A 24,089-nucleotide genomic window follows, 5' to 3' on the forward strand; every position below is an offset into this window, starting at 1 on the left:
AATATAATATTTAGCAATTTATTACTATTTCCAATTTAAACCTATTGTTTTATATATATATATATATATATATATAAAAAAAAAAAAAAAAAAAAAAAAAAAAAAAAAAAAAAAAAAAAAAAAAAAAAAAAAAAAAAAAAAAAAAAAAAAAAAAAAACAACTTTTTGACTAATTATGGATATATACACATGATGATCCTTTAATTAAGTGACTTCATTTTGATTCGAAATTAAAATGAAGTTATATATATATATATAAAAGTTTGACAAGAGCTTACGAGCAAGTTACTTACTGGGTATTGTTTATATACTCACCCTATGCTGTTTGCTATTTTTTTCAGGAGAAAAGTAGGTTCGGGCCGATAACAGGGACGTGTGGAGTCGTGCAGCTGCAGAAGGGGGCCCTTAGATTGAGTTCTCTTCTCCCATGTCGTTTTGGTTATGATTTTTGACGTTTTTGAAAACCTGCTATATTTTGTAACCGTAGCTTTTTAAGTGACCCCACAGATCTTCGTTGTGTTTTATATATATTTTTTGAAATGTATATCAGGCAACTTAGAACTTTCAGTCCCCTATACAAACTATGTGAAGTATTGAAAAGTTTTTTTAAACCCGAGCTATTATTAATTTTTGAGGTTTAGCCCTACGACATGATCACGTTACCTATTCCTTGCTTCTTAAGAGTGAAGACTATCCCCACAGACCCACACAAGTCATTCCAACATATTTTGTTACCATTCACATGTGAAAATTCCTAAAAAATTATCAACATAAAATTACTTCAAGCAAAACATGTTCAACTATGAAATTCATATGATTGAGACTCCGATGCATCAAATAATAATAATAATAATAATAATAATAGAATTATTTATAATATAAAGTGAAAAATGTGGAGTTATTAGACGTGGAAAAAGGTGGGAAAGAAGGGACATTGTTTGAGCACAGGTCGCATTCACAAACATAGGAACCTTTCCCTTTTTTTTTCTTACCTCATTTTTTATTCTCTTATATAATTTCTTTTTCAAAATAATATTTTTTTAGCTCGTTAAATTATTTGTTCAATTAAGACGATACCTTAAAACTGTCCAAATAAGTGAGCCTTTCATGTCGATAAAATAAACCGTCTACGAATAATTTGTCACTTTATTTAATAGCATAAAGTTTAATCAAGGAATCGAGACGAAATGAAAATTAAAAATATAATTTTTAAAAGGGAAAAGAAAATAACATGATTATGATCCCATTATGAGTATAATTTTATTTATTTATTTATTTATTTTTGGGAGAAATGATAATTGAGGAAGTGGGAGTAGCATTATTAGTTGTTTATATATAAATATTATTATTATTATTATTATTATTATATTGTAATTAAGTATAATTCAGGCAGGAAAGCAAATTGTTTGAATGATGGTAGGCTAAACAATTGTTACTTTCAATATCATGCCATATATTAAATTAATTTTTAATAATTTATCTTTCTTTTTTTTCTTTTTTTTTTCTTTTTCATTTTTTAATTTTTTTTTAAAGTACTTAAAAAAGAGAAATGCTATGGTCCACTTTGAACCTAAGCTTTCACAACATTCCTTTTGGTTTCCCAGAAAAGTATTATCCGAAGGGAGATGTATTCCTTATTTATAAACTCATGATCAAACTGTTAACTAGTCGATGAAGGGGTTGATCATGTGTAACAGCTCAAGCCCACGGCTGGTAGATATTGTCCTCTTTGAACTCTTCCTCCTGGGTTTTCCTTCAATGTTTTGTTCCCTTCTCCAACCAAGGTGGGATCTCACAATTCACCAATTTCAGAGTCCAACGTCTTTATTGGTACTCATTCCTCTTTCCCATCGATGTGGGATCTCACATTATGGGTTTATAGTAACGATACACCTCCATTGGAACGAGGTCTTGTGGAGAAACTAAAAGAAAAGCTATGAGAGCTTATACAAAAAGTATGGAGAGTCGTGGTTTCTAACAACGGCCATTTCCCAATTTTGCAACTGCTCTAAACGGGTTATTTCGGAACCAGTAGCAAGAACGAAAACCCGCCATCAAATTCACTACTCGACTACTAAGTTCTCATAACCCCCTTGAGTTCTAAGTTCTAATAAGGCCATCCATTTATATTATATCAGCCTAATTAACCTATGATACAAGACTACAAAGTTTTCCTGCAAGCTTCCTCCTGGTATAGCTTGGCTGCTGCTTTACAAAACGACGTCGCCCTCCAAAACCCGAAGCACCTAAAACAAGTGTAACGCGGTCGTGACAACATTAAAGGGTAGTAAAAACACTTTGACAATGCTTTAGATTGTGCATGTGTGTCTTTGGCTGTGCTTCTTGAATGAAATATATCATATAGTTGGAAACATCAGTGATTGCCTGAATGAGCCGAATCGTACCTGAGACATACGCGGTCTTACGTACAGATCGTGCTTGAGGCACAAGGAAGCACATTGCAGCATGCGGTGAACTTCCTCGTCCGAATAACAGTTCCTCAAGCATGGATCTACCAGTTCGGAGATTGCATCTTTACGCAACAGGTTTCGTGCCTGATCCCGACATGAAATGTAAGGAAAACGGATCAGAAAACATGAATTTGAATCAGAAAAAGAAAGGAACTTGAATAATGTGACATGGAGGTAAGGCAAATTGTGTTGCCTTTTAGAAACGGTTTCACTAAATTTGTGTCACAACCCAATATTTTACTGAGCCGTGACTCAAAACGGATAATGGCCCTGACCCACTGTTAGCAGATATTGTTCTCTTTAGGCTTTCCCTGTCGGACCTCCCGTCAAGGCTTTAAAACGCGTTTGTTAGGGAAAGGTTTCCACACCTTTATAAAGGGTATTTCGTTCTTCTCCCCAACTAATGTGGGATATCACAATTTGCCACTTGTGAGACTGACTTACCCATCCAGTGAGGCACTGCTGGCCCTTGGGACGGTTTAAATCGATCGCTTTGCGCCCCGTCACAAGTTCCAGCAAGACTACGCCAAATGAGTATGTATCAGCTTTCTCTGTGATTTGGCCACTCTGTGCATACTCTGGAGCCAGATAGCTAAGCAAGCAATGTATTTGCAATTAAATGTTTTGGATTGCTAGTTTGTATAATGAAAAAGGAAGAAAAATGGTTACCCAAATCTACCAATGATTCTGGTTTCTACTGCTAGGTCGCCATCCGGCTGCCACCTTGCCAGCCCAAAATCTCCTACCTACGACTCGAAAATAAAGTTGTGCATGGTAAGATCCCACATTAGTTAGAGAGGAGAACGAAATATTTCTTTTTAAAACCGTGAGGCTGGCGACGATACGTAATGGGCCAAAGCGAACAATATCTACTAGCCGTGGGTTGGGGCTGTTACACGCATCTTTTACCCGAACTATGAACCAAAGAAGGCAAAAAAAGATGCACACTTCCATAATGTTCTTATTTGACAGATAGACAATGCTAATACAAAAATGTAAACCATGTTAAGCAAACGGGATTGTAACGGCCCAAACCCACCACTAGCAGATATTGTCCTATTTGGGCTTTCTCTTCTAGGTTTTCCCTCGAGATTTTAAAACGTGTCTACTAGGGAGAGGTTTCCACGCCCTTATAAGGAATGCTCTGTTCCCCTCTCCAACTAGTGATCGGTAGGAATTTGATGAGAGCATAAAGATAGCATTGACTCACTAGTGGCTCGAAATCATGAGTAAGGAGAATATTGTTTGGTCGAATATCACGGTGTACAATACAGCCAACTCTACATTCTTCATGAAGGTATCTCAAACCTCGAGCAGCTCCAACTGCAATCTTTTGTCGTGCAGACCATTTTAGCGGGTTGCGATTTCTTCCTGCAAAGATTGAACATAGCGGTCGATATGACCGAGCACAGGTCAACAAACCGAAGATGAGCTACACGATTAACTACGACAGGAAAAATCCATGAACTTCAAAAAGAGGACACACATGATTTGAGTTGCTTGTGTACTATTGCAATGCCAACAAGACAAGAACATGTTTTGAGATAAGACATTACCATAAAGATGGGAATCAAGAGATCCATTGCAAATATATTCATAAACAAGCAACCTTCTTCCACCCTCCACACAAAATCCAATGAGCATCACGACGTTTCGATGTTGCGCACGACTTAAGACCTCGACTTCCGAACAAAATTCTTGATCTCCCTGAGTACTAGCCAGTTTATATTGCTTGACAGCAACGACTTGCCCGTCGGGTAAGATACCTCGGTGCACGGATCCAAATCCACCCTCAGCCAAAAAATTTGTTTGTGCAAACTCACTTGTAGCAACTTCAAGTTCTGCATAAGTGAACCATCTTGGAGGATTCCCAAATGCAGGGGCCTTGTGTTGACACATAGAACAGAGTGGAGGAGGGCCAAGAGGCGATTCTCGGGATATCGAAACCGTGTTTCTTATGTTTCTGCTCGAGCTAATATTGCTATTTCGATTCACCACATCAGTGCTAGGCTCTAGAGAACGAGTAGACGTTTTCTTGACCAGATCTTGGCGTGTCGAAACTGGAAGTCTATGATGAACATATGAAACTGAGGGAGTTTGCTTTTCATTCTCAGAATCACATTCTGATCCAGACAAATTTCTCAAGCTACCACAAATCCCAGAGAACAAATATGAACTGCCCACGTCCGAGCTCGATATCGATGATGTTCCAATATCCGTTACTGTAAAAGGAGACACTACATCAGGAGTACCGTCGGGAGTCGAGTCACGAGCGCTAAACTTGGTTGATTCATCGAAATAGCTTTTAAGACACTTCTGAGATATATCTAATTCATGTGATGATATCAAAGCTTCTCTAGTGTTCCTTTTAGGGGATTCCATCAAATTCAAACGAAGAACCTTAGGCTGAGAGTTGTTCATAAGAACAACATTGCATTGCAGCTCTTTCAAACAGTTTTTCCTTTCATCTTTCAAATGTCTGCCCAAAGTACAAAATGAAGATTCCAAATTCATGAACAACTACGTGATATTGTCATTGCATATGATGCCTAAAATGCACGCAGTTCATATGAATGTATGCATATAATAGAGACAAGTTTTACATGATATCTATTACTTATCCAATATCAACCAGTTTGATTGAGCTTTCTTAGCTTCGGTAGCCACCGTACCCCGAGCCGAACCAGAAAGAGCTTTGATCCTGACTCTTATCTGCAAAAAAGTTCCAATACTTGATAAGGATTTGTAGGCAACAAGGAACATAAGTTATTGAACATACCTTCAGTGGATCATATGCACCATGAAGCTGCTGAACCATTTGAGAACATGAATGCACAATGTCATCCTTCCGATCTGAAGAAGTTCTTGATGGGGTTCTTGGATGACCGATCGCACAGTTGCTGGTAAGTCGAGAAAATCCTCGCATCCATTTATCTAAACTTTTGGGATTTTATTAAGAGTCTTAAGGATGAAACTTCAAGATCAAGAAAAATACAAAGAAAAATGATTGTGAGATCCCACATCGGTTGGAGAGGGGAACGAAACATTTCTTATGAAAACCTCTCCCTAGTAGACGCGTTTTAAAATCTTGAGGAGAAGCCCTGAAGAGGACAATATCTACTACCGGTGAGCTTGGGCTGTTACAAATGGTATTGGAGCCAGATACCGGGTGGTGTGCGAGCAAGGACGCTGGGTCCCTAAGGAGGTGGATTGTGAGATTTCATATCAGTTGGAGAGAGAAATGAAACATTTCTTATAAGGGTGTGGAAACATCTCACTAGTGAACGCATTTTAAGATCTTGAGGGGAAGCCCTAAAGAGGACAATATCTACACGTAGTGGACTTGAGTTGTTACAAATGGTATTAGAGCTCGATATCAGGCAATATGTGAGCAAGGACGCTAGGTCCGGAAGGAGGTGGATTGTGAGATCTCATATCAGTTGGAGAGGGAAACAAAACATTTCTTATAAGTGTGTGAAAACCTCCTTCTAGTGGACGAGTTTTAAAACCTTGAGGAGAAGCCCCAAAGAGGATAATATTTGTTTGGTGGGCTTAAGCGGTTACAAATGGTATCAAAGCTAGAAATCAAGCGGTGTACTAGCGAGGACACTGGATCCCCAAGGGGGTGGAATGTGAGATATGGAAAGCGAAACCTTTCTTATAAGGGTGTGGAGATCTCTCTCAAGCAGACGTGTTTTAAAACCTTGACGGAAAACCTTAAGAGGAAAATATTTGATAGCGGTGGATTGGGTTCGATCCCATTTTAACCAAGATCCGAATTCAAAGAATCATCGAGCTACCCATCTTTCATCTTGGGCCAAACATACATAAGAACACTAAGAATTTTGATGCAGAATGATATTAAGCAGTCATAGAAAAAGCAAAGGAATCTTACTTGAGTGATGAGAAGGGATAATGAGAAGGAGCTTAACATGATCTCCAGGCAGAACAAGATGAGTGAGAGCCCAAAGGAGAGCAGCCTTGGAAACATCCTTGGAGGTGGCTTTAATGGCGACGACCACCACTTTCCCAGCCACATCCCGATGACCCTCCTCCATATCCACAAACCCAGTTCAGTTCCCAACCTTGAGGATCAAATTTGAAATCAAGTGGAATCAGCGATGGAAATGGTGGAGAAAAGGAGGGTTAAAGAAGAAAGAAATAGTGAATTGAGGCAACATTTGGGCAATTGTTTTGGTTGTTGAAGCCACGCAACACAAACACAATGCCATATTCGCACTACAGAGTTCAGACACAATTACAGAACAAAACGGCCAAATGTTGGGAGTGGGAACAAACAAAACCACACTGAGAAATAGAAGGATTGGCTTTTATTAAATGAATATGCCATTAAAACTTGCCCATCAATCCAGCAGCTAAGTTCCAAGCGCCCTTTTGTTGATCTCAATCAATTTGTTAGGTTGGATGTCACACTTGTTCCATGATGAAAGTCCCACCTTAACTAAATGATCATAAGTTTATAAATAAAAAATACTCTCTCCATCGGTATGAGATTTTTTAAGGAAGCCCAAAGCAAAGCCATAAGAGCTTATGTTGTTCAAACTGGACAATATCATACCATTGTAGAGAGTCGTGTTCGTCTAACATGGTATCAGAGTCATGCCCTAAACTTAGTAGTGCCAATAGATTGGTAAATCCTCAAATGTCGAACAAGGAACTCCAAAAAAAAAAGAGTCAAGTCTCCTCGAAGGCAGTAAAAAAATGACTAAGACTCCAAAGGAGTGGAACCTCGATTAAGGGGAGACATACTTTGTTCGAGGGGGGAGGTGTATGACTAAGACTCCAACGGAGTCGAGCCTCAATTAAGAGGAGACGTACTTTGTTCTAGGGTAGGTGTTGGATGATGAAAGTCCCATATCGATTAATTTAGGGAATGATCATGAGTTTATAAACATAGCTTGATATGAGTTGATAAACAAAGAATACTCTCTCCATTGGGATGTGACCTTTTTCTTTCATAGATTCTCCTTTATTCATGTCAACAAACAAGTAAATCAATATCGATAAATTATCCAAAAAAAAAAAACATTGCTTTCTTCTTTAATTCAACAAAGATTGCCTGATTTTTGAGTTCATTCTCACAAAATCTAAATTTAAAAATTTTAAAATCTATGATTGGTTGATTAATTTTAAAACATGTTAGTATATTTTAAAATTTTATTTAAGTATTAAGTGGAGTAATTTCACCCAAAAATAAAAAATAATAGGTTATATTGAGTTATTTTGATCCGACAAATTTAAGGCTTGAATTGAATTAAAAAATTACGAATTAGCCCTAACCAATCCCATTGCCTTTTTCCGATCTCCGACGAACGGCAGAGGAGCGGCGATTATCAATAAATGGCAACGGATCTTTCCATTTTCAAATAGTTTCCATATTGGTCGAAGTCTTTCACCATGTACAGCAGATCGAGGCTTCGCTTCAAACCGACGTAATTATTATCTCTTTCCTAACCGCCGAGCGCGATGGTGGCTGAGTTTTCTTCGACGAGGTTGAAGAGGGAAGACTGTAAACGCACCAAACACGACTCCAGTTTCTCCAAATGGGAGGTTCGATCTCTCTCTCTCTCTCTCTCTCTCTCTCTTCCAGACTTGGTGAGTTCCTTCCTGTTTATAGAAATGAGCTTGAAATCGAAGCTATAGCATTCTTTTAGGATAGTTATGAAGCAGCTTGAATCGATTTCCTCTGTATTTGGTCCAGGCGGAGATGTTCATAGTTTTCTTTTTCAAATCTTGATTTGAATCCAAGACTCTTGCCTTCACTTCACTGTTTTCGCGACTGATTTGCTTGTTATTAGTAGTAACCAAAGCAGTGCCTCTTGTAAGCATCGCAACCAAACTTATACACATTTTCCTCATTGTATTGCTTGTTGTGGTGACTTAGATTCTTGTTGCGCCTTCTGATTGGGAAGACTATTCGTCGGGGAAGGAAGGTGCAGAGAGGTACAGAATTCACAATCTTCCTAAAGTTTCAGGTCCTGGACTGTATGAGCTTGGCTTAGCTGTATCTAGCTCTGGTTTGGGCCGTGAGATAGCTAAACTAGATGCAGACTGGATAGTTGTCGTCTACCTCGGCGAAGCCGATAATGTTAGAACTCGACTACAGCACTATGGTCGCTCAGGTTCTCATTTGGGCAATGGCTATTTGTGTTTCGTTGACTGTAAAGTTGTTCCCCTCGAAAAGGGACCTGGTTTGTTTCAGGAGATGTTCACCAGAGGATACTCCATTGTGTATAGATGGGCTCCGGTAAGTAAGTTTGTTTTGTTTCTATATATACCTGAATCAAATAGTTTCATCTGGTTCTTGTAATGCCTTTGGGGAAATGGCTATCAACTGCATTAGCATGTATGTGATAGCAATTCTTTTATTGGCATCTGAATGTTGGTCGTTCGCAGTGTCTTTTGAGTGCTCTAGAAGAACACAGTTCCCCACTGAATCTGCATCAATGAGCAGTCAAACTGGGGTTAGAGCATTTAGTCACAGTAGGTGGCTGTTTGAAAATAGGGAAAGCTTGGATCAATTATTGTGAACTGGAAAGAGTGTTGTGAGATGTGATTCTGAATGCTAATTTTTTTGTACTGATAGTATATACCTTACTCTTAGCTCTTTTGGTGAGATCCCTGGTGGAGAACGAAGCATTCTTTATAAGGGTGTGGAAACCTCCTCCTAACAGATGCGTTTTAAAAACCCTGAGGGGAAGGCCCAAAGAAGAAAATATCTGCTAGCGGTGGGCTTGAGCTTTTAAAGTTGGTATCAGAGCTAGACACCGTGCGATGCACCAGCAAGGAGACTAAGCCTCGATGGGGGGTAGACACAAGGTGGTGTGCCAGTAAGGACACGAGGCATGTGGATTGTGAGATCTCATATCAATTGGGGGAGGAGAACAAAGCATTCTTATAAGTGTGTGGAAACCTCTTCCTAGCAGACGCGTTTTAAAAACCTTGAGGGAAAACCCGAAAGAGAAAACTCAAAGAGGACAATATCTACTAGCGGTGGACTTGGGCTGTTACACTTGTGATCCAAGGCCTGATCCAAGATTGCAAACATATACGTGTACCAATGTGTTTGAGTATAAAAGGAAGTCTGTATTTTGTGGTTTTTTCCATTCCATGTTCCTAATTTCTTTTGTTGCTTTGACAGATGAAAAACAAGAGGGATGCTCAGATGACAGAAGCTCAACTGCTTAAAACATTTGACTATGCATGGAATACATCTGGTAATGGTGCACGACGACATAATGATGTACTAAAAAAACTCGAGGATATCGCTTCACAAACTAAGAAATTTACCATCATTGCCAGGAAGCTTCTGCCATTTAGACAGAAGCAGATGGGCATCAAAATTAAAACGAGCAAGCCAATTCCAACAGAAAACAAACCAGGTGAATATGGTGAGGAGAGGAGCAGTTTCTTCTCTCGCATTCTCCACTTCAGCAGATCTCGGCCTAGACTAGTTGTGAACACTGATGATGTTAGTGGGGCTGATAGCAACAGTTGCGGAGTGGTCATAGGGTATGGCGTAGTTTGTAGGAAGCCCCCAGTCGAAGGAAGGAAGAGGTGTGCTGAACATAAAGGGATGAAAGTTAATGGGTTACTGAAGAACTCATCTACCATATATGGTGACACAGACTTCTCTGGTAGCAATGCTGAGACTTCCTATAACACAGAAGAGCTCTCAGTTCAAGATTCCTTTCCTAATAAGGGAAATTTTCTTCCAATTTGTGGAGTTGTTCTATACGATGGCTCTCCATGTAGAAGAACCCCAGTTCAAGGAAGGAAACGGTGTGAAGAACACAAAGGGCAAAGAATTCGTAGATCAACTCTTATATCATCTCAAGAAGCCAAACCAAAAGTTGATTTGCCAAGCCAGGATAATCTTGCTTCTTTAAAGTACAAGCAGCAAACTTCGCCCACATCAACACAGGAATCCATTCTGATAGCACAAGACAATTCTCCAGACCTCAACTCAAGCCTTGAAAGAAAGTGTGGTGTTGATTTAGGCAATGGGCTCTACTGCACCAGGCAGCCAGTGAAGGGACGAGTTAGGTGTGGGGAACATAAAGGAATGAGAATTAAAGGGTTAATTTCAAGGTTAGCCACAGTGTCTGATGCTATTTCTGTCAGGTAGATTTGCATCCAATGAGAATTGTGCACTAATATCTGTAAGCCAACTTCATCTATAAGGGTTCTCTTTGCAGAAAACATTAAGGGGAAGCAAGCAAAAGATTACAAGGCTAAAAAGGCTGGTAAATGCTCCTTCCTTTTTCTGTGAGAAAACCTTTACGGTGCCATATCTCAGAAATGGAACCATCAGGACTCTGGCTACATAATGATAAACTTCAGCAAACAGTTCAAACTAGTGTATCATAGGGGACTAGATTATGTTGTATTGACTTCACACTTTTTCTAATTTATCATTGTAGCATGAACTTATAGTTTGCCTTCTGCCTTGTTCAACACAGAAGAGGTAGAAGGGGCCTTCTTATTCAGAAATAAGAAAGGCCATCTATAAGATTTCTGAGTCTACTTTATTATGAACAACAGGAACTTGTATCTGTAGACCATTAGTATTTTTCGAAGTTAAAATTATTGTGTTACATCCCTACTCATTTTAGTGTTTGTTTGCTTGCATAAGTTGAATTAGACTTCACAATTAGAATATAAAGAAAAATAGATTCAAATGACATTGATTTCGTTCCCATTTCGATTGCTGGTGCTGTTGACCTGTGAAACTAACTACGAGTTCAGTCCAATCTATTTCACAAAGTGCAATCCTAACTCCCTGTTTGGACGTTAGGCTAAATAATAAAAATTACCATTGAACTTTTCCATCTATTTCTAAATTACTCTTATTAGAAATCTTTTTAGAATTTAGGATAGAAATCGGTACCTAGAATACTGTAGTAGTGACAAAGAATAGTATGATGATCCAAATTTTTATTCTAGATCACTATCACACTATTCAAAGTCCCAATTTACGTCCAAGTTTTGAAACGTTTATGAAATATCAAGGGTAACTAGTAGTAGAAAGTAGAGAAATCAGTGATTCTTATCTAAACTCCCACGACCCTGTGAAGGGAGGGCTTGGTGGGAGGCAACCATTTCCGAACAATATAAAATATATGAAGAATCAACGTATATACTAGAAGTTACCTTCAATCAAAACATAAATCTTTACACAAGACATCCAGCTATATGTACACCTTGTGCTAATTCTACATTTATGACAGTTACTACTTTTTGGAGACATCTGAATAACAAATGTTTCGGCCTTAACGGTATTCCTTCATAGATTTTCTTGTAACTAGCATGTGCTCTAAACAGACTGAAAGAATGCATATACAAATAATCTCAAGGCTAACGTGATGGATTCTAATACTAGAATATGCCATTGTTTTGAATGGGAAAGAAAGAATACTTGTTATGTATTAAGAGAGGATGATTGGATGTTTCTTTTATTTGTTACCACTTCTACCACAGCTTCGTCTCGGGATGGAACTCTTAGGTATGTTTTCATTACATCATAAACCGTAAACCCAATTGCTACTGATGGTACAACCTGAAAAGTACACAACTTAGCTTAGACACTACACTGTGATGGAATGATGTGGAAGGAGACTAGGTAAAGGAATTGATATTCTCACCTTCAAGTAGTTGATGCTTAAGCCTGAAAACAACTGTTTAATACCTTGCTTTCTAGCTATCAAAGCAAGGGTTTCAAATGTTCCCATCATCTCCGCATTCGTGGACGCTAGTACGCGTTGGACCTGTTCGAGCAAATTTTCACAAAGGTTTCATATGGTTCAGAATTTAAACATTTTAAGTTATTCCATGAATGTTGGTGCAACTTATTACCTGCATTTGCCTCCTAACCACATCAAGAGGGTATGTAAAGGTCTGACCTAACAGGCCTGCAACCGACCCGCATACCAGCTTGACCATAATATTTTTCTTGTGTTCCTCTGGTACATGTCGCTTCATTTCTTCATAGAAGTAGAACTTCAAACCAGCATATGGAAAAATCCCGTAAAGTGATGGGGCTGGCAGTGACACTCGGTATTAATTGGAAAACTAGCTAAGTGAAAACTAAGCCCCAGAAAAGTAGATGCTAGTACTTATATGAGCAGATTAAAAATGCATACCAACACCACGATAGAGACCTCTAAGTCCAGCTTCTTTAAAAGTTTTTGAGAAACAGTCAGAAATCCCTTTATATACATGCTCAGGGCTTACTAGTTCATGAATACTCGACTTTGACGGACCGACAACCTGCAATATCAGATTTAACTAGGTTAGAATGTTTCCACAGGAAGGTAGTGTAAGGAAACTCATCTCTTTACTCGCAGCGAAGTTCAATGATACTATTTTCATATTCTATTCTTGGGGGGAGAGAGTAAGGCTATGGCACTAAAAGATAGTTTTCATGAATCTAGTTAAAATGAAACGGTCGTCTCCATTGACCTCTCAACTGACTAACTAGGCCGAATGAGGTCTACAATTTTATATATACTTTTGTTTTGGGGCAGCTCACCTGGAAAGCTAACTTAGTCCGAACCAAGTCCAGAGGATAAGTAAAAATCACTGCAGTTCCTCCAGCAAATGATCCTGCCAAAAGATCAAGTACGGGGCCTCTATCAAAATTTGGAAAAGAAAGGATAATCCATCTTCGATATTGTTCATAAGCCATGTAATGCAGCGCTGCATAAGGAACAATCCGAGCGACACTAGCACCATTGCCTCTGTGATAAAATCCACCAATATGTCATTTGCGGGGGGGGGGCTTCCTTTTTCTGTGAGAAAACCTTTACGGTGCCATATCTCAGAAATGGAACCATCAGGACTCTGGCTACATAATGATAAACTTCAGCAAACAGTTCAAACTAGTGTATCATAGGGGACTAGATTATGTTGTATTGACTTCACACTTTTTCTAATTTATCATTGTAGCATGAACTTATAGTTTGCCTTCTGCCTTGTTCAACACAGAAGNATAGATCCAAATAATCCTATGCTTTGATACTCTGCTCTTCTGGTCTAACAAGTTGACAAATAAGTACAGATGTTGTTAACTTCTAGGAAAATATTTTACCGTGAAAAAATTGGATGGACATCAGAATCCACAGGACTAAGTAGAAAATTTCCAATATGAAAAAAGGATCATAAATTCAACATCAACTCTACATTATTTAAAATATAACAAAAACATTTACATCTAAAAAATGAAAAAAATCATAAACTGTGCCTAATATTTTGGGGGAAAAAATTAATCAATAGTTTGGCATGAGCTTGGAATCAATGTTTTGGAGAATTCCCTTGAAAGCCATGAGCTTGGAATCAAGAGTTTGGCATCTAGACCCTAGGGATCTTTCTCCAGTGAATCGATGAATAAAATTTTGGTAGGTAGATCAAGCATTCTTCCTCAAGGAAAGGCCAAGCTACTTTAGAAACCGAAAAATCCCAAGAAAGTCAAGTTCTTTAGGAGAAATGATGGATTTGTAGCTATTAGATACCTCAAATAGTTCCTTAGAACATTACCAATTCAACTCTGTATTTCCCATTTTATGGGACTGATTGTTCTTTAGGAACGGAAGTCCTTTTAGATGTTAGAAAAGAGAAAATTGCTAGAAAGAGTTCCTCCAGATATTCCATTGATAAGAGAGTTCAAGCCATTATTCTTTACTTCAACCAATTTAGGAGAGTTTCTCTGTAATCTCACTGATCCTAAATTTAAGCTCCCCTCTTTTTTAGCATCTTTTAGTTTATTACATAAATTTTTCAAGTTCTTGTCATTCAAAAACAAAAGAAACAAAAAGGATCCTGTTTATCAAGTAAAGCCAGCGGGAGTTATTTTCCTGTCTATCAAGTAAAATGCGAAGAAGTTATGGACTCGAGCGCATCTTGCTTTTTCCACAATCAGGACTGAAAAACTAATGGGAGTTCCATCTTTAATTGATTAGATTTAATGTTTAAGCTAACCATTATTCCGGGTAAATTATAAGCTAAAATCCGAAAGAACATGCAGCACAGCACCTCATTCTTGTAGAATCTCATTCTTATTTCCAAGAGAGAACAAAGAAGATAAAGAATAAGGAAAGGAAAAGATACATTCATGAACACGAAAACGAAATTCCTCAAGATGCACCACAACTCATATACATTCTAATTTCGAAAAGGAGTAACATTAAATTGAGCTCAATTTCCAAAAAATCACGATTAAATCACTTACAAGACGAAAACAAACAAATTCCTAAAGCAAACAAACTAAAACAAATCCAAGAACAAACACGATCAACAATTTTCAACTCCACAACACAACCAAAATGAAGAACAATCACTACCAAGGGCAGAGAATGCTGAGAAGAAATTACCTGGAATAAAATCTTGACACGCTCAAGTGGAGCAACGACGGTCTTCGCAATTCCACCGGCAACCCCGCCGGCGACCAGCTCCTTAGCGTATTGAGGCATAGCCTCTATGACCCCATCCATGATCGTGCTCACCTCTCTTTGTTCCCTCTTCTTCGCCATTGATCATCAACTTAGGGGGGAAAAGAAGAGATTAAACAAATAATCTTGGAGAATCGATTGTGATTCAAGAAACAGAATTGGAAGGGAAGACGAAGACGGAAGCGTTTCTGAATTTGGCTCGAACCGTGTCAGACCAGTCAAATAAGTCCACGACTCCGCTTCTTTTCATTACTTTTATTTGTTATATTAAATTAAAATTTGGCTATTTTTTTCAAAAATAGTAATATTATATGTATTATTTTATAAATATTCTAAATAAGTCGATGGTAAAATGAACAATAACACTTGATCATTGTCGTATCATTTCAAGTTATGATCGCTCGTTTTTATTTGAACGATAGTTTTGAAATCATTTACAAAAATATTTGGGATCGGGACATCAGGAATAGAGCCTCACCGAGTTTGGATAGGTTTCAGGGCAACTATTACTAACCAATTCCAAAAAGGTTCGAGTAGAAAAAAAAAATTATTATTATTATTTTAAATATAAAACAAAATAAGGTTGTAAATTTTCTAATTTAGCAAATGAATTGTCACACACGGAATGATTATGGGTTTATAATCAAAAAATACTTTCCCCATTAGTATGAGATTTGTGGACAATATCATACTATTGTGTCGTGTTCATACTCCATTAGTATGAGACATTTTGAGAAAGCTCGAAGCAAAACTATGAGAGATTATGCTCAAAGTGACAATATCATACCATTATGGAGAGTCATTCTCATCTAACAGAGAGTTTTTAAAAATAAAAATTATAAAAATTAAGTATATTTATTGACGTGACACATAGATTCTTTAATATATAAAAAATCATTTTTAAAATTATAAATGTCTGTATATGCTATATATATTCCTCTTAAATTTCGTTTGCAGCCGTCTAAATGCAATTAATTTGGTTGTATAATTTAGTGGTTATTTGACTAAAACTTAAGAATTTATTCGAAACTAAGTAAAAGTTAATGAATTAAATTATATAAATTAAATAGACAATAAAATAAAATAAAATAAAGAAACTCAATGTCCATAATTTTAAAACTTCAGAGATTATTATTATTATTATTATTATTATTTTACTGAAAAAATAGTTTTGAAATTATAATTTAGTTCTTCCTGCAAAAAAATGAACAATAATTAAAAATCCAAAAATAAATATAAAATAAATAGAAAGTTGTTCAAAAGTAATCTAAAAGAAATTTACTTTTTATATCAAAATGGCAATAAAAATTAAACAGTTTTGAATAACTAAAATTGTACTTTTTGTTCTTAAAAAATATATGCTATAAATAGTTATTTCAAACACAAGAGGATAAACCTTGATTACGACTCTTAAGAATTAATTATTAAAATAACATGGTTTTTTTTTTATAAAAAAAATGCACTAAAAAAGAAATTGTCCCTCCAACTTTATGCTATATATGCTGTGTTGGAGAAAGAATAGAATCCAAAATAAGGTAGAGATGCAGAAAGTAAACAGAAAAAATTCCTAATTATTCTTCTTCGATTGCTTAAAATGTAAGTATAATCATCAACTTTCGGTTTAGTTTTAATTTTGTGTCTAATAAGTCCTTTTATTTATTTATTTATTTATTTACCTGAAGTGTCTCGTTGATTGAATTATTTTATATCTACGAGCTGGAGTAAGATCTTCTCCAGCTCGTTCCCGTCACTCCATTCATGGATCTTAGCCTTCACGAGCGTTTGATTGGAGTTGATGCGATCAGAGAGAGGATATAGCTTCCTAGGCATCACATGGTCTCCTTCTTCAAGTCTTAGGGTCGGGCAAAAATCGCCCCTCCCGTCTCCAATGTATATGAAGAACTCGTTTTTTTCGCTTTTAGAAGCTCGGATTTGATCGATTACCAGGCCCTGCATGGAATCCACAGTTCAATGTTATAAGCATGGTAAATCATTTTACATTTTACAAATGAAGCAATGAAGAAATGAAGGAGTTCTTTCTATACACTGAATGGTGGAGGAAAGTTGGTTTGACATAAGATGCAAGTCATGCTCCAAGCTACCATATTTTCAGTAACTACATACCAAACTCGATGTTGGGATGTAACCAATACGTTAAATGATAAGTTTAGTCTCCAAACTTTCGGTTTGTGTCTATCATGCCCTATGAACTTTAACAAGTGTCTCGTCAATCCTTCAATTTTGTGTCAAATACGTAATTAACCTATCCGACGTTTGTTTAAAATTCAGAGATAGAGTCCTATAAGACATAAAGTATAACTAATTTGTAAAAATTTCAGTTATGTTAGGAACTTATTAGACCCAAAATTGAAAATCCAAGGACGTATTAGAGAGTTTAAGGACGTGTTCAACACTTTAAAATTTAGGAACCTTTTAGACACGAGCTTCCAAGTTCATGGACTAAACTTGTAATCTAACTCGATGAGAACCTAACTTAACATGATAAGTCCAAGCAAAGCAACAAAAATATGTTATTGCTCCATAATATGTCTCATCTATAGCACAAAGGGAAGCTTTGGTCGCTCTGTTTATATACCAGAAACGCATGGTCCTCACAGATTCAAACATAGCAAGTGTACAGCATATCTTCTATCTTAAAACTCATGCAAGTTTAATTTAGAAAGCACCTAGAAAAGCTTTCTTTAATCAGCAGAGACATTGAACTGGCCTTTCAATCATACAGCAAGATATAAATGCAGGATTAGATCAACAAGTGACTTGAGTGATAATACCTTACACATATTTGATGGGCACAAATTGCAGCCATGAGGAGATGATTCATTATGATATGGTAAGATTCTAAGCCTTCCTTCCCCATCTACAAAGGTAGGATTTGTATTGATAGTTGAAAAGCATCCCAATACACCATGATGTTCTAAGATTGTCTCGATGAAAAACTGATTAGCATCACTAATTATCCTTAAGTCACATCTGGATAACATCAATTCCATGTTCTTCTAGTTAGTCATCAGAATCACTCTAAAATATGGTTTTAATCCTTCAAAATGGTATGAAAATCACATTTAAAACTGTAAAACCAAACATTAATTTCATTTTCAATGATTAAAAACATGTTTAGGAGTGATATTGACCCTGAAAAAAGTGGTTTACACCAATTTGATCATAAACAGATGAGAAAAGCTACCCGGCGGAATGAGCTGATTTAATAGCAGCAACAATTCGTGGATGCAACGCAGCCCCTTCCAGACATTCAGCAATATCCCTCATAGTTCTTCCTCGAGATTGGAGCTCCACCATCAAGGTATCCTATCAAAATTAAAATAATCAAAATCAATCTCAGCAGCATTCCATAGCCAGAGTAAATTCAACATAAGTCGAAGATTAAACAAACGCCAAATTCGAAATTCTTTACTAATAACATGTGGAATAAGAATAATTCCTCATTTCCCTAATTCCATCTATACTATAGCAATCAATGAGTTGAGAACTGAAGTACAGAGACGGTAGAAAATGGAAAATGAAAAATCCAACCATGAGAGAGTTCCAAGGCAAGGAAGAGTAAAGCTCATTGAACAGATCTGTGAGGCCCATTCGCGTCACCACCAAATTATCGCTATCGCCATCAATGATCGTCCGATCGAAGTCGAAAACTATCGTAATCCCAGCCATCTCGGCCACCGCAAACAGTCCTCCAACTTAAACCGAATTCGCAGCGATCCAAGAGGCCAGGGGGTTGTTTACACAGTCAACTCAGCCGCCGACGATGAAACCCGACGGCGGCCAATAAGTCGAAACAAGAAACTGTAACGAGCGTTCGGTATTCGGCGATGAAGAAGGGCCGTCAGATTATTGGATTTAGAGTTTTTTTTTCTTTTTTGTCTTATTATCTAAAATTAATTCAAGTAATTTTTAAAAACTTTTAATAATAAAAAAAAAAAAAAAAACATATCAAATTAAAAATTAGAAATTCGTTTTAAATTTAATTATAATAAAAATACTTTTACTAATATAAACATAATTCAACTTTAGTTAAAAATGCACGTCATTATAAAAAATAAATAAATGTACAATTGAATTGAAAATACTATATTGTACTTTCAATTTTATAACAATTTGATAATTAAATTTTAAATTTTGTAACAATTTAATTATGTTAAAATACTATTATGATTTAGTCGCTTTTTAAACCAAAAGTATTTATTAATATAAATATTAAATAGTTACTGAGTTATTTTATTTAAAATGAAATAAATTACAAAGATAGAAAAAAAAGAAGTAATAAATAGAGATGATAAGAAATCAAATATCTAGATATTTGTCTATAATAAAATATGATATATATGCTAAACTATAATTTAGTACTAAATATTCTTAACATTAAATATTCTTAACATTCAAAGACGTTGTTTCTAAAATTTGTTTAAGAATTCAAATTTTTTTAGAAGGAAAAGAAAAACAATAAATTATATATATATATATATATAGTGAAGTTAAAAGATTGAATATTTTAAAAACCTATTTATAATTACTAATTTAGCCCGAAGTGTATAACAACCTGGATGACATCCAGGCCCCATGACATGATCAAAGGCGGCATAAATGAAGGGAATCATAGGCAACCTGGGCCGCACATGAATGTTCTTACAACTGTTCTAAGAAACAGAGCGGGAATCACGGTAAGGGCGGCAAAAGTTTATGCTTATTCAGTGAATCCCAGCTAGCATTCATTCAATCTGTATTGCAATATTAAAAACATACATATACAACCAGCAGCAGCAGCTCAGCTCAGCTCAGCTCAATGTCATTGATGAATAAATATACTTTGGTCAGATTGAACTCTTTTATGTCTGATGACTACAAAAGAATGAATGTTTTTCTCCCTATTATAGTGTGTTGTTATTTACCCATCATCGTCATCATTCATCCATGTAACACTCTTTTTTTAAACTTGCATCTCTCCCTATCTACAGACGCCCTTCATCGAATCCAAAATCTGGAAAAGAAAAACTTGGAATGACGGAGACAGACAGACCGACCGACGTTTGAATCCCCTCTTCGTTTCGAATTCTACCTGTCACGACGTTTAAGAAATGCGGGTTTTTATAGGTTTTAGCTTTAGTCCCATGCTTTCTGGAGAAAGGAGCTCTGGGGAGATGCAAGATGGACTGAGCGGACTTCGTGGACTGCCATTGAACTGGCATGGTCGATATAACCCGTACCCCATGAAGAAGTACTCCATAGGTATTAACATTGCGTGTGGCTGCTCTTCGGTTACCATCGATCCACAAGCTTGGACCTACGATGAACCAACCGTCGAGTTATAATCATTTAACTAAGCCTAGGCAGTTGTTGCTGCTGGAGAATTCGATTTTTTGAATGTCATACCTCAACCAAGGCACTATATCTTCTATCCAGTTTTGAAATCATATGAAGTGCTTCAGAATGGAAAGGCGAACTGTCCCCGACGAAAATGAGAGTACGACACCGGAGCCTCTTCAACCCTTCGGTGATGTCTGGTCTTCTGCAAAAAGGGGAAACAAGGTTGCAGTTCAGCATATGAGGACGAAGGAAACGAACGAACGGTTGAGATGGGAATAGCATTTACCTATTAATTGCTTGAAGGAACCTCAAAACATTGTTGCCTTGTCTCTCATCTAGCAACTGACAGAACAGATATACCATCTTTATCAAACAAACCAAAAAACAAGAGAAAGAAACACATGACAAACAAACTAGTTTTGACATAACACATACTTTTCGACAAGCTTGAACGATATCAGACTCTGCAACTTCGGCACTACCACGGACTTCCTGTTGCATGTTAGAACAATCTCATGAATCTAGTCAACAACACGAGTATGAAAGACAAACACAGAAAGCCAAATTAACCCAAAGAATGGAAACTACATAACCTTGCTGAAGTATCGCTGAAGCAAGCACTCTTTCAACAAACCGCACATGCCATAGAAGTATAACAAGTTTGACATTACCTACAATTACAAAAGAGATATGTGACATTGAACATGAATAAAAACTCGAAAAGGCTTGAAAAGGGTACCTTATTATAGAACCACTCGGACCAAGAAGGCGACTTGTATAAGGGGGATATAAGAATTAAACCAATAACTCGTTCTCTATATTTCAACTGTAAAAGAATAAATTGGTCAGACCAAGAAATTTCTTTTTGTTATATTGAATTTCACAATGAACTTCACGATTCAAGGAACATACAGCAAAAAGAGTAAGAATGTAAGCGCCGGCTGTTACCCCCATACACATCACTGCACCAAGTCTGAAAGAGACGAATCCAAATTCGAAATGACTATATAATCTTTCATCTCAATACTCAAAAGTGGAGAAAAAGTAAAGCGGCATTGTAATTACCCGAAATAGTTGAGAACCTCAAGAATTTGATCTGCTAAATCGTCGGCGGAGGGCGAAGGATCGTGCGGACAAATCTCAGCAGCTCCTAACTGCAAGAACTCTTGGTAAAGTTCCAAAAAGGAAACTATGTGAATATAGTATTCAGGAGCAGCAGACAAAGTTATCCATGAACACAAACAACAATACAGACCTCATGTCCTGGAGGACTGATATGATAAATGCAAAAGTTATGTAGTAGCAACGAAGCTGCTTCGGGGAAAAAGAATAATCCTTGAAAACATGACATATCTGCAAGAACTCAGAGAAAACACACCACTTAAAAGTTATCTCACATAATTTGATGATGACTAAACTAACAAGAAACCGAATATCGTCACCAAAACCACAACATAAAGATAACTCCAGGCGCTTACGATTTAGAGCCAAATCAGGATAAGTAATCAATGGCGGCTTGTCTTGGTCTCCACAGACTATTACAGACACAGAACCCTGGCCAGTTCGCACATGATACTCCTGAAAATAACATAAGTAGCTATGGGTGAGAAAAAAGGAAGCCTTTGAGGAAAGGAAAAAGTTCAAATAGCCCAACATTTCTTGCCAAGAATATACGTAAAGAACAGTTCATGTGCATTTCCTTTCAAGATGCCCAAGCTAACTTGTCCCTTCAGTTTAGTATAACTCAATAAAAGTAGTGCGTATAACAAATATATAGTTCAGCTTAAACTTATGACAACAGCCAAGATAAACAAGCAACTACCCTTGTCAACACATACAGAGTTTCATTACAAGCATAGAATGAGAAAAGATCAAAAAGTAAAAACAACTTTAATCTGCACAACCCATTGATAACCCAAACTCCCAAAGTAGAGATATACAAGATGTCTTCAATTTGTTCCAACCTTCATAAAAGCTCGACCAGGTGAAAAATCTTTGTCAAAAGGGGTAAGAAAAATTGATTGCGAGGGATATCAACGGAATGAAACACAATAAAAACTATAAGAAAAGGACCCCAGAAGCTAGAAATGGCAAATGGGCAAGCAAAGCCCATCGTTATCACATCTTGCATTTAAACGAGTAAGGATAAAACACAGATCTCTGAATCAAGAAAGTAGCCACAAAACCTAACCCATTATGTAGCAAATTAATTAACCTTTGGGAGAGGGTTTGAACTTAATTATTGATAGCTTCCAAAAATTGGAAAATCCCCGTCAATCGAGACTCATAAATGAACCAGATCGCAACGGGAAAAAGAAAATAAATAAATAAAAAGTGGAAAAGTAATAATCCCCAAAATAATTTCCTACTTTTTTCTTCACATCCAAACAAAGCTATAGAATGCCGTAAGACGTTTCACCAAATAATGAGAACCCCCAGCCCCACCGCCAAAAGAAAACGCGATATTTGGCCATCAAATCAGCAAAATCCCGCTTAAATCACCCGATCGAGGGAAAACAAGAAAGAAAAAACCGATTCAACTCCATCATAAACCAAGGCATTAAAGAAAAACCCAGAAGGAAAAAAGAGAAGAAGAAATGAGTTGAAATTTAAACAAACCTTGCCGCCGAGATAGATCTTCTCCATGTCGACGGAAACAGAGTCGTTAGGATCTGCCATAACAGCTCTATGTCCGTTCGATAGCGCCACCACCAGAACAACCGCTCGCCGTCGCTCGCGGAGGTCCTCTCTGTCTCTCTCGTCTTCCAGGCTTTGGATTCCTTGGCTTATATACAAGGCGATTCTTTCGCCCCCTGTCTGTTTTTAATACTCTCTTTTCTATCTGTTTTTTTTTTTTTTTTTTTTTTTTTTTTTTTNTAATTTCTTTTTCTCCTTTATCGCTCTAACTGGCAAATTAACCGACGGTTAATCTCCACCGACGATCGGCGACCCTCGCACCAACTGATATTTACCCTTTAACCGCGGTCAAAATCCCGCCACCTCAGCTTGTAAAATCTAAATAAAAAATAAAAAATTCTTGAACTTCCTCAAACGGCGTCGTTCCATATGCCAAAAAAAAAAAATTAACCAACTTCTTATTGATTTATTAATTTATTAATTAAAATACACTATAGTATAATACAAATATATCATCTTACAATTATAAGATATATTATTAAACTCTATATAAGCATTAATATTTTGTCGGTAGCAATTTAAATATTACCATTAACAATATTTTTATCCCTAATTTAAATACCTTCTAAATATATTCGTTGAATAAGATTAATTTTCGAGGGGTAAATTCATTTATTTTTTATTTTGAATTTAATAATTATTTAATAAAATATATTACTAAATAATATTTACTAGTTAAGCGAAAATTAATAGGAATGTAATTATTACAAATTATCTCAAATAAAAATTAAACACTTAGAACTTTTTTTAATTAATTTAATTTATTTTTATTTTTTAAATTGTAAAGACGAAAATGAAATGATGAGGTGGGAGGTGGGGCCCAACATATTGGGTTTGACTAAAAGGTGATTGGTGTCACACTGATGCTTACACCTGGCATTGGATGCTTTTTTATGTGGGACCCGCCCCGTGATGTAGGGATGTCTTACGTGTACAAAAGGAGTCATTTGGAATTTAATTTAATTTTTTTTTTAGATAATAAATAAATAAAAAAGAAATGAGAGATTGCTTGCCTTTGATTGGACTCAATTATTAATCATGCCCATTTTAATTATATTTTAATATTAAATTGACTTACATTTGTCAAATTGTGAGTGGCTCCCTCACATTCCTTC

At 36.6% G+C, this 24,089-nt stretch overlaps 5 protein-coding genes across 11 annotated transcripts; 1 reads left to right on the forward strand and 4 right to left on the reverse strand.

Annotated features, from left to right (window-relative positions):
- Positions 1-1,826: 1,826 nt before the first annotated feature.
- On the reverse strand, positions 1,827-6,773 carry LOC111780138 (inactive protein kinase SELMODRAFT_444075-like). Of its 5 annotated transcripts, none has more exons than XM_023660443.1 (9): positions 6,366-6,773; positions 5,250-5,404; positions 5,088-5,182; positions 4,027-4,949; positions 3,681-3,841; positions 3,140-3,216; positions 2,915-3,062; positions 2,405-2,554; positions 1,827-2,245 (listed from the first exon to the last, which is right to left on the reverse strand). In XM_023660443.1, exons 1-9 carry the CDS (start codon positions 6,526-6,528, stop codon positions 2,210-2,212), a joined length of 1,908 nt encoding a protein of 635 aa, XP_023516211.1. In that variant the 5' UTR covers positions 6,529-6,773; the 3' UTR covers positions 1,827-2,209. The 5 variants fall into 5 exon arrangements, 3 of the variants coding, with proteins under 3 accessions (XP_023516211.1, XP_023516212.1, XP_023516213.1); XM_023660444.1 differs by having other exon boundaries at positions 5,250-5,409; positions 6,366-6,431; XR_002812801.1 differs by lacking the exon at positions 2,915-3,062.
- A 966-nt stretch (positions 6,774-7,739) lies between these two features.
- Positions 7,740-11,100, forward strand: LOC111780140 (protein EFFECTOR OF TRANSCRIPTION 2-like). Of its 3 annotated transcripts, XM_023660447.1 has the most exons (5): positions 7,740-7,792; positions 7,900-8,041; positions 8,376-8,738; positions 9,633-10,615; positions 10,690-11,100. In XM_023660447.1, exons 2-5 carry the CDS (start codon positions 7,958-7,960, stop codon positions 10,697-10,699), a joined length of 1,440 nt encoding a protein of 479 aa, XP_023516215.1. In that variant the 5' UTR covers positions 7,740-7,792; positions 7,900-7,957; the 3' UTR covers positions 10,700-11,100. The 3 variants fall into 3 exon arrangements, with proteins under 3 accessions (XP_023516215.1, XP_023516214.1, XP_023516216.1); XM_023660446.1 differs by having other exon boundaries at positions 7,746-8,041; XM_023660448.1 differs by having other exon boundaries at positions 7,746-8,041; positions 9,633-10,582.
- Positions 11,101-11,611: 511 nt separating this feature from the next.
- LOC111780141 (mitochondrial carrier protein CoAc2) lies at positions 11,612-15,178 on the reverse strand. Its single transcript, XM_023660450.1, is given in 7 exon segments — positions 11,612-12,050; positions 12,136-12,258; positions 12,347-12,531; positions 12,634-12,760; positions 13,023-13,275; positions 13,476-13,525; positions 14,860-15,178. Coding segments are annotated over 7 exon segments (1,035 nt in total). The 5' UTR covers positions 15,019-15,178; the 3' UTR covers positions 11,612-11,912.
- Positions 15,179-16,400: 1,222 nt separating this feature from the next.
- Positions 16,401-18,819, reverse strand: LOC111779631 (thiamine phosphate phosphatase-like protein). The gene is made up of 4 exons (XM_023659720.1): positions 18,490-18,819; positions 18,143-18,264; positions 17,730-17,928; positions 16,401-16,887 (listed from the first exon to the last, which is right to left on the reverse strand). Exons 1-4 carry the CDS (start codon positions 18,625-18,627, stop codon positions 16,636-16,638), a joined length of 711 nt encoding a protein of 236 aa, XP_023515488.1. The 5' UTR covers positions 18,628-18,819; the 3' UTR covers positions 16,401-16,635.
- Positions 18,820-19,657: 838 nt separating this feature from the next.
- Positions 19,658-23,122, reverse strand: LOC111779581 (protein NDL1-like). Its single transcript, XM_023659647.1, has 11 exons — positions 22,897-23,122; positions 21,756-21,855; positions 21,533-21,630; positions 21,343-21,431; positions 21,190-21,250; positions 21,017-21,103; positions 20,871-20,948; positions 20,713-20,769; positions 20,564-20,619; positions 20,344-20,479; positions 19,658-20,254 (listed from the first exon to the last, which is right to left on the reverse strand). Exons 1-11 carry the CDS (start codon positions 22,954-22,956, stop codon positions 20,042-20,044), a joined length of 1,035 nt encoding a protein of 344 aa, XP_023515415.1. The 5' UTR covers positions 22,957-23,122; the 3' UTR covers positions 19,658-20,041.
- Between the last annotated feature and the right edge of the window lie 967 nt (positions 23,123-24,089).

This window comes from Cucurbita pepo, chromosome LG18, assembly GCF_002806865.2.
Source record: "Cucurbita pepo subsp. pepo cultivar mu-cu-16 chromosome LG18, ASM280686v2, whole genome shotgun sequence".
Lineage (NCBI taxonomy): Eukaryota > Viridiplantae > Streptophyta > Magnoliopsida > Cucurbitales > Cucurbitaceae > Cucurbita > Cucurbita pepo.

Coding starts and splice junctions, on each gene's coding strand:
- LOC111780138 (XM_023660443.1), bottom strand. CDS start 6,528: ATGGAGGAGGGTCATCGGGATGTGGCTGGGAAAGTGGTGGTCGTCGCC. Junction 5,183..5,249: donor GTGCATATGATCCACTGAAG/GTATGTTCAATA, acceptor ACTTTTTTGCAG/ATAAGAGTCAGGATCAAAGC. Junction 4,950..5,087: donor AACTGGTTGATATTGGATAA/GTAATAGATATC, acceptor TACTTTGGGCAG/ACATTTGAAAGATGAAAGGA.
- LOC111780140 (XM_023660447.1), top strand. CDS start 7,958: ATGGTGGCTGAGTTTTCTTCGACGAGGTTGAAGAGGGAAGACTGTAAA. Junction 8,042..8,375: donor CCAGTTTCTCCAAATGGGAG/GTTCGATCTCTC, acceptor GTGGTGACTTAG/ATTCTTGTTGCGCCTTCTGA. Junction 8,739..9,632: donor TTGTGTATAGATGGGCTCCG/GTAAGTAAGTTT, acceptor TTGCTTTGACAG/ATGAAAAACAAGAGGGATGC.
- LOC111779631 (XM_023659720.1), bottom strand. CDS start 18,627: ATGGCTGGGATTACGATAGTTTTCGACTTCGATCGGACGATCATTGAT. Junction 18,265..18,489: donor TGCCTTGGAACTCTCTCATG/GTTGGATTTTTC, acceptor TAATTTTGATAG/GATACCTTGATGGTGGAGCT. Junction 17,929..18,142: donor AAATCAGCTCATTCCGCCGG/GTAGCTTTTCTC, acceptor GATGTTATCCAG/ATGTGACTTAAGGATAATTA.
- LOC111779581 (XM_023659647.1), bottom strand. CDS start 22,956: ATGGCAGATCCTAACGACTCTGTTTCCGTCGACATGGAGAAGATCTAT. Junction 21,432..21,532: donor TCAGTCCTCCAGGACATGAG/GTCTGTATTGTT, acceptor GAGTTCTTGCAG/TTAGGAGCTGCTGAGATTTG. Junction 20,480..20,563: donor TTCCTTCAAGCAATTAATAG/GTAAATGCTATT, acceptor CCCTTTTTGCAG/AAGACCAGACATCACCGAAG.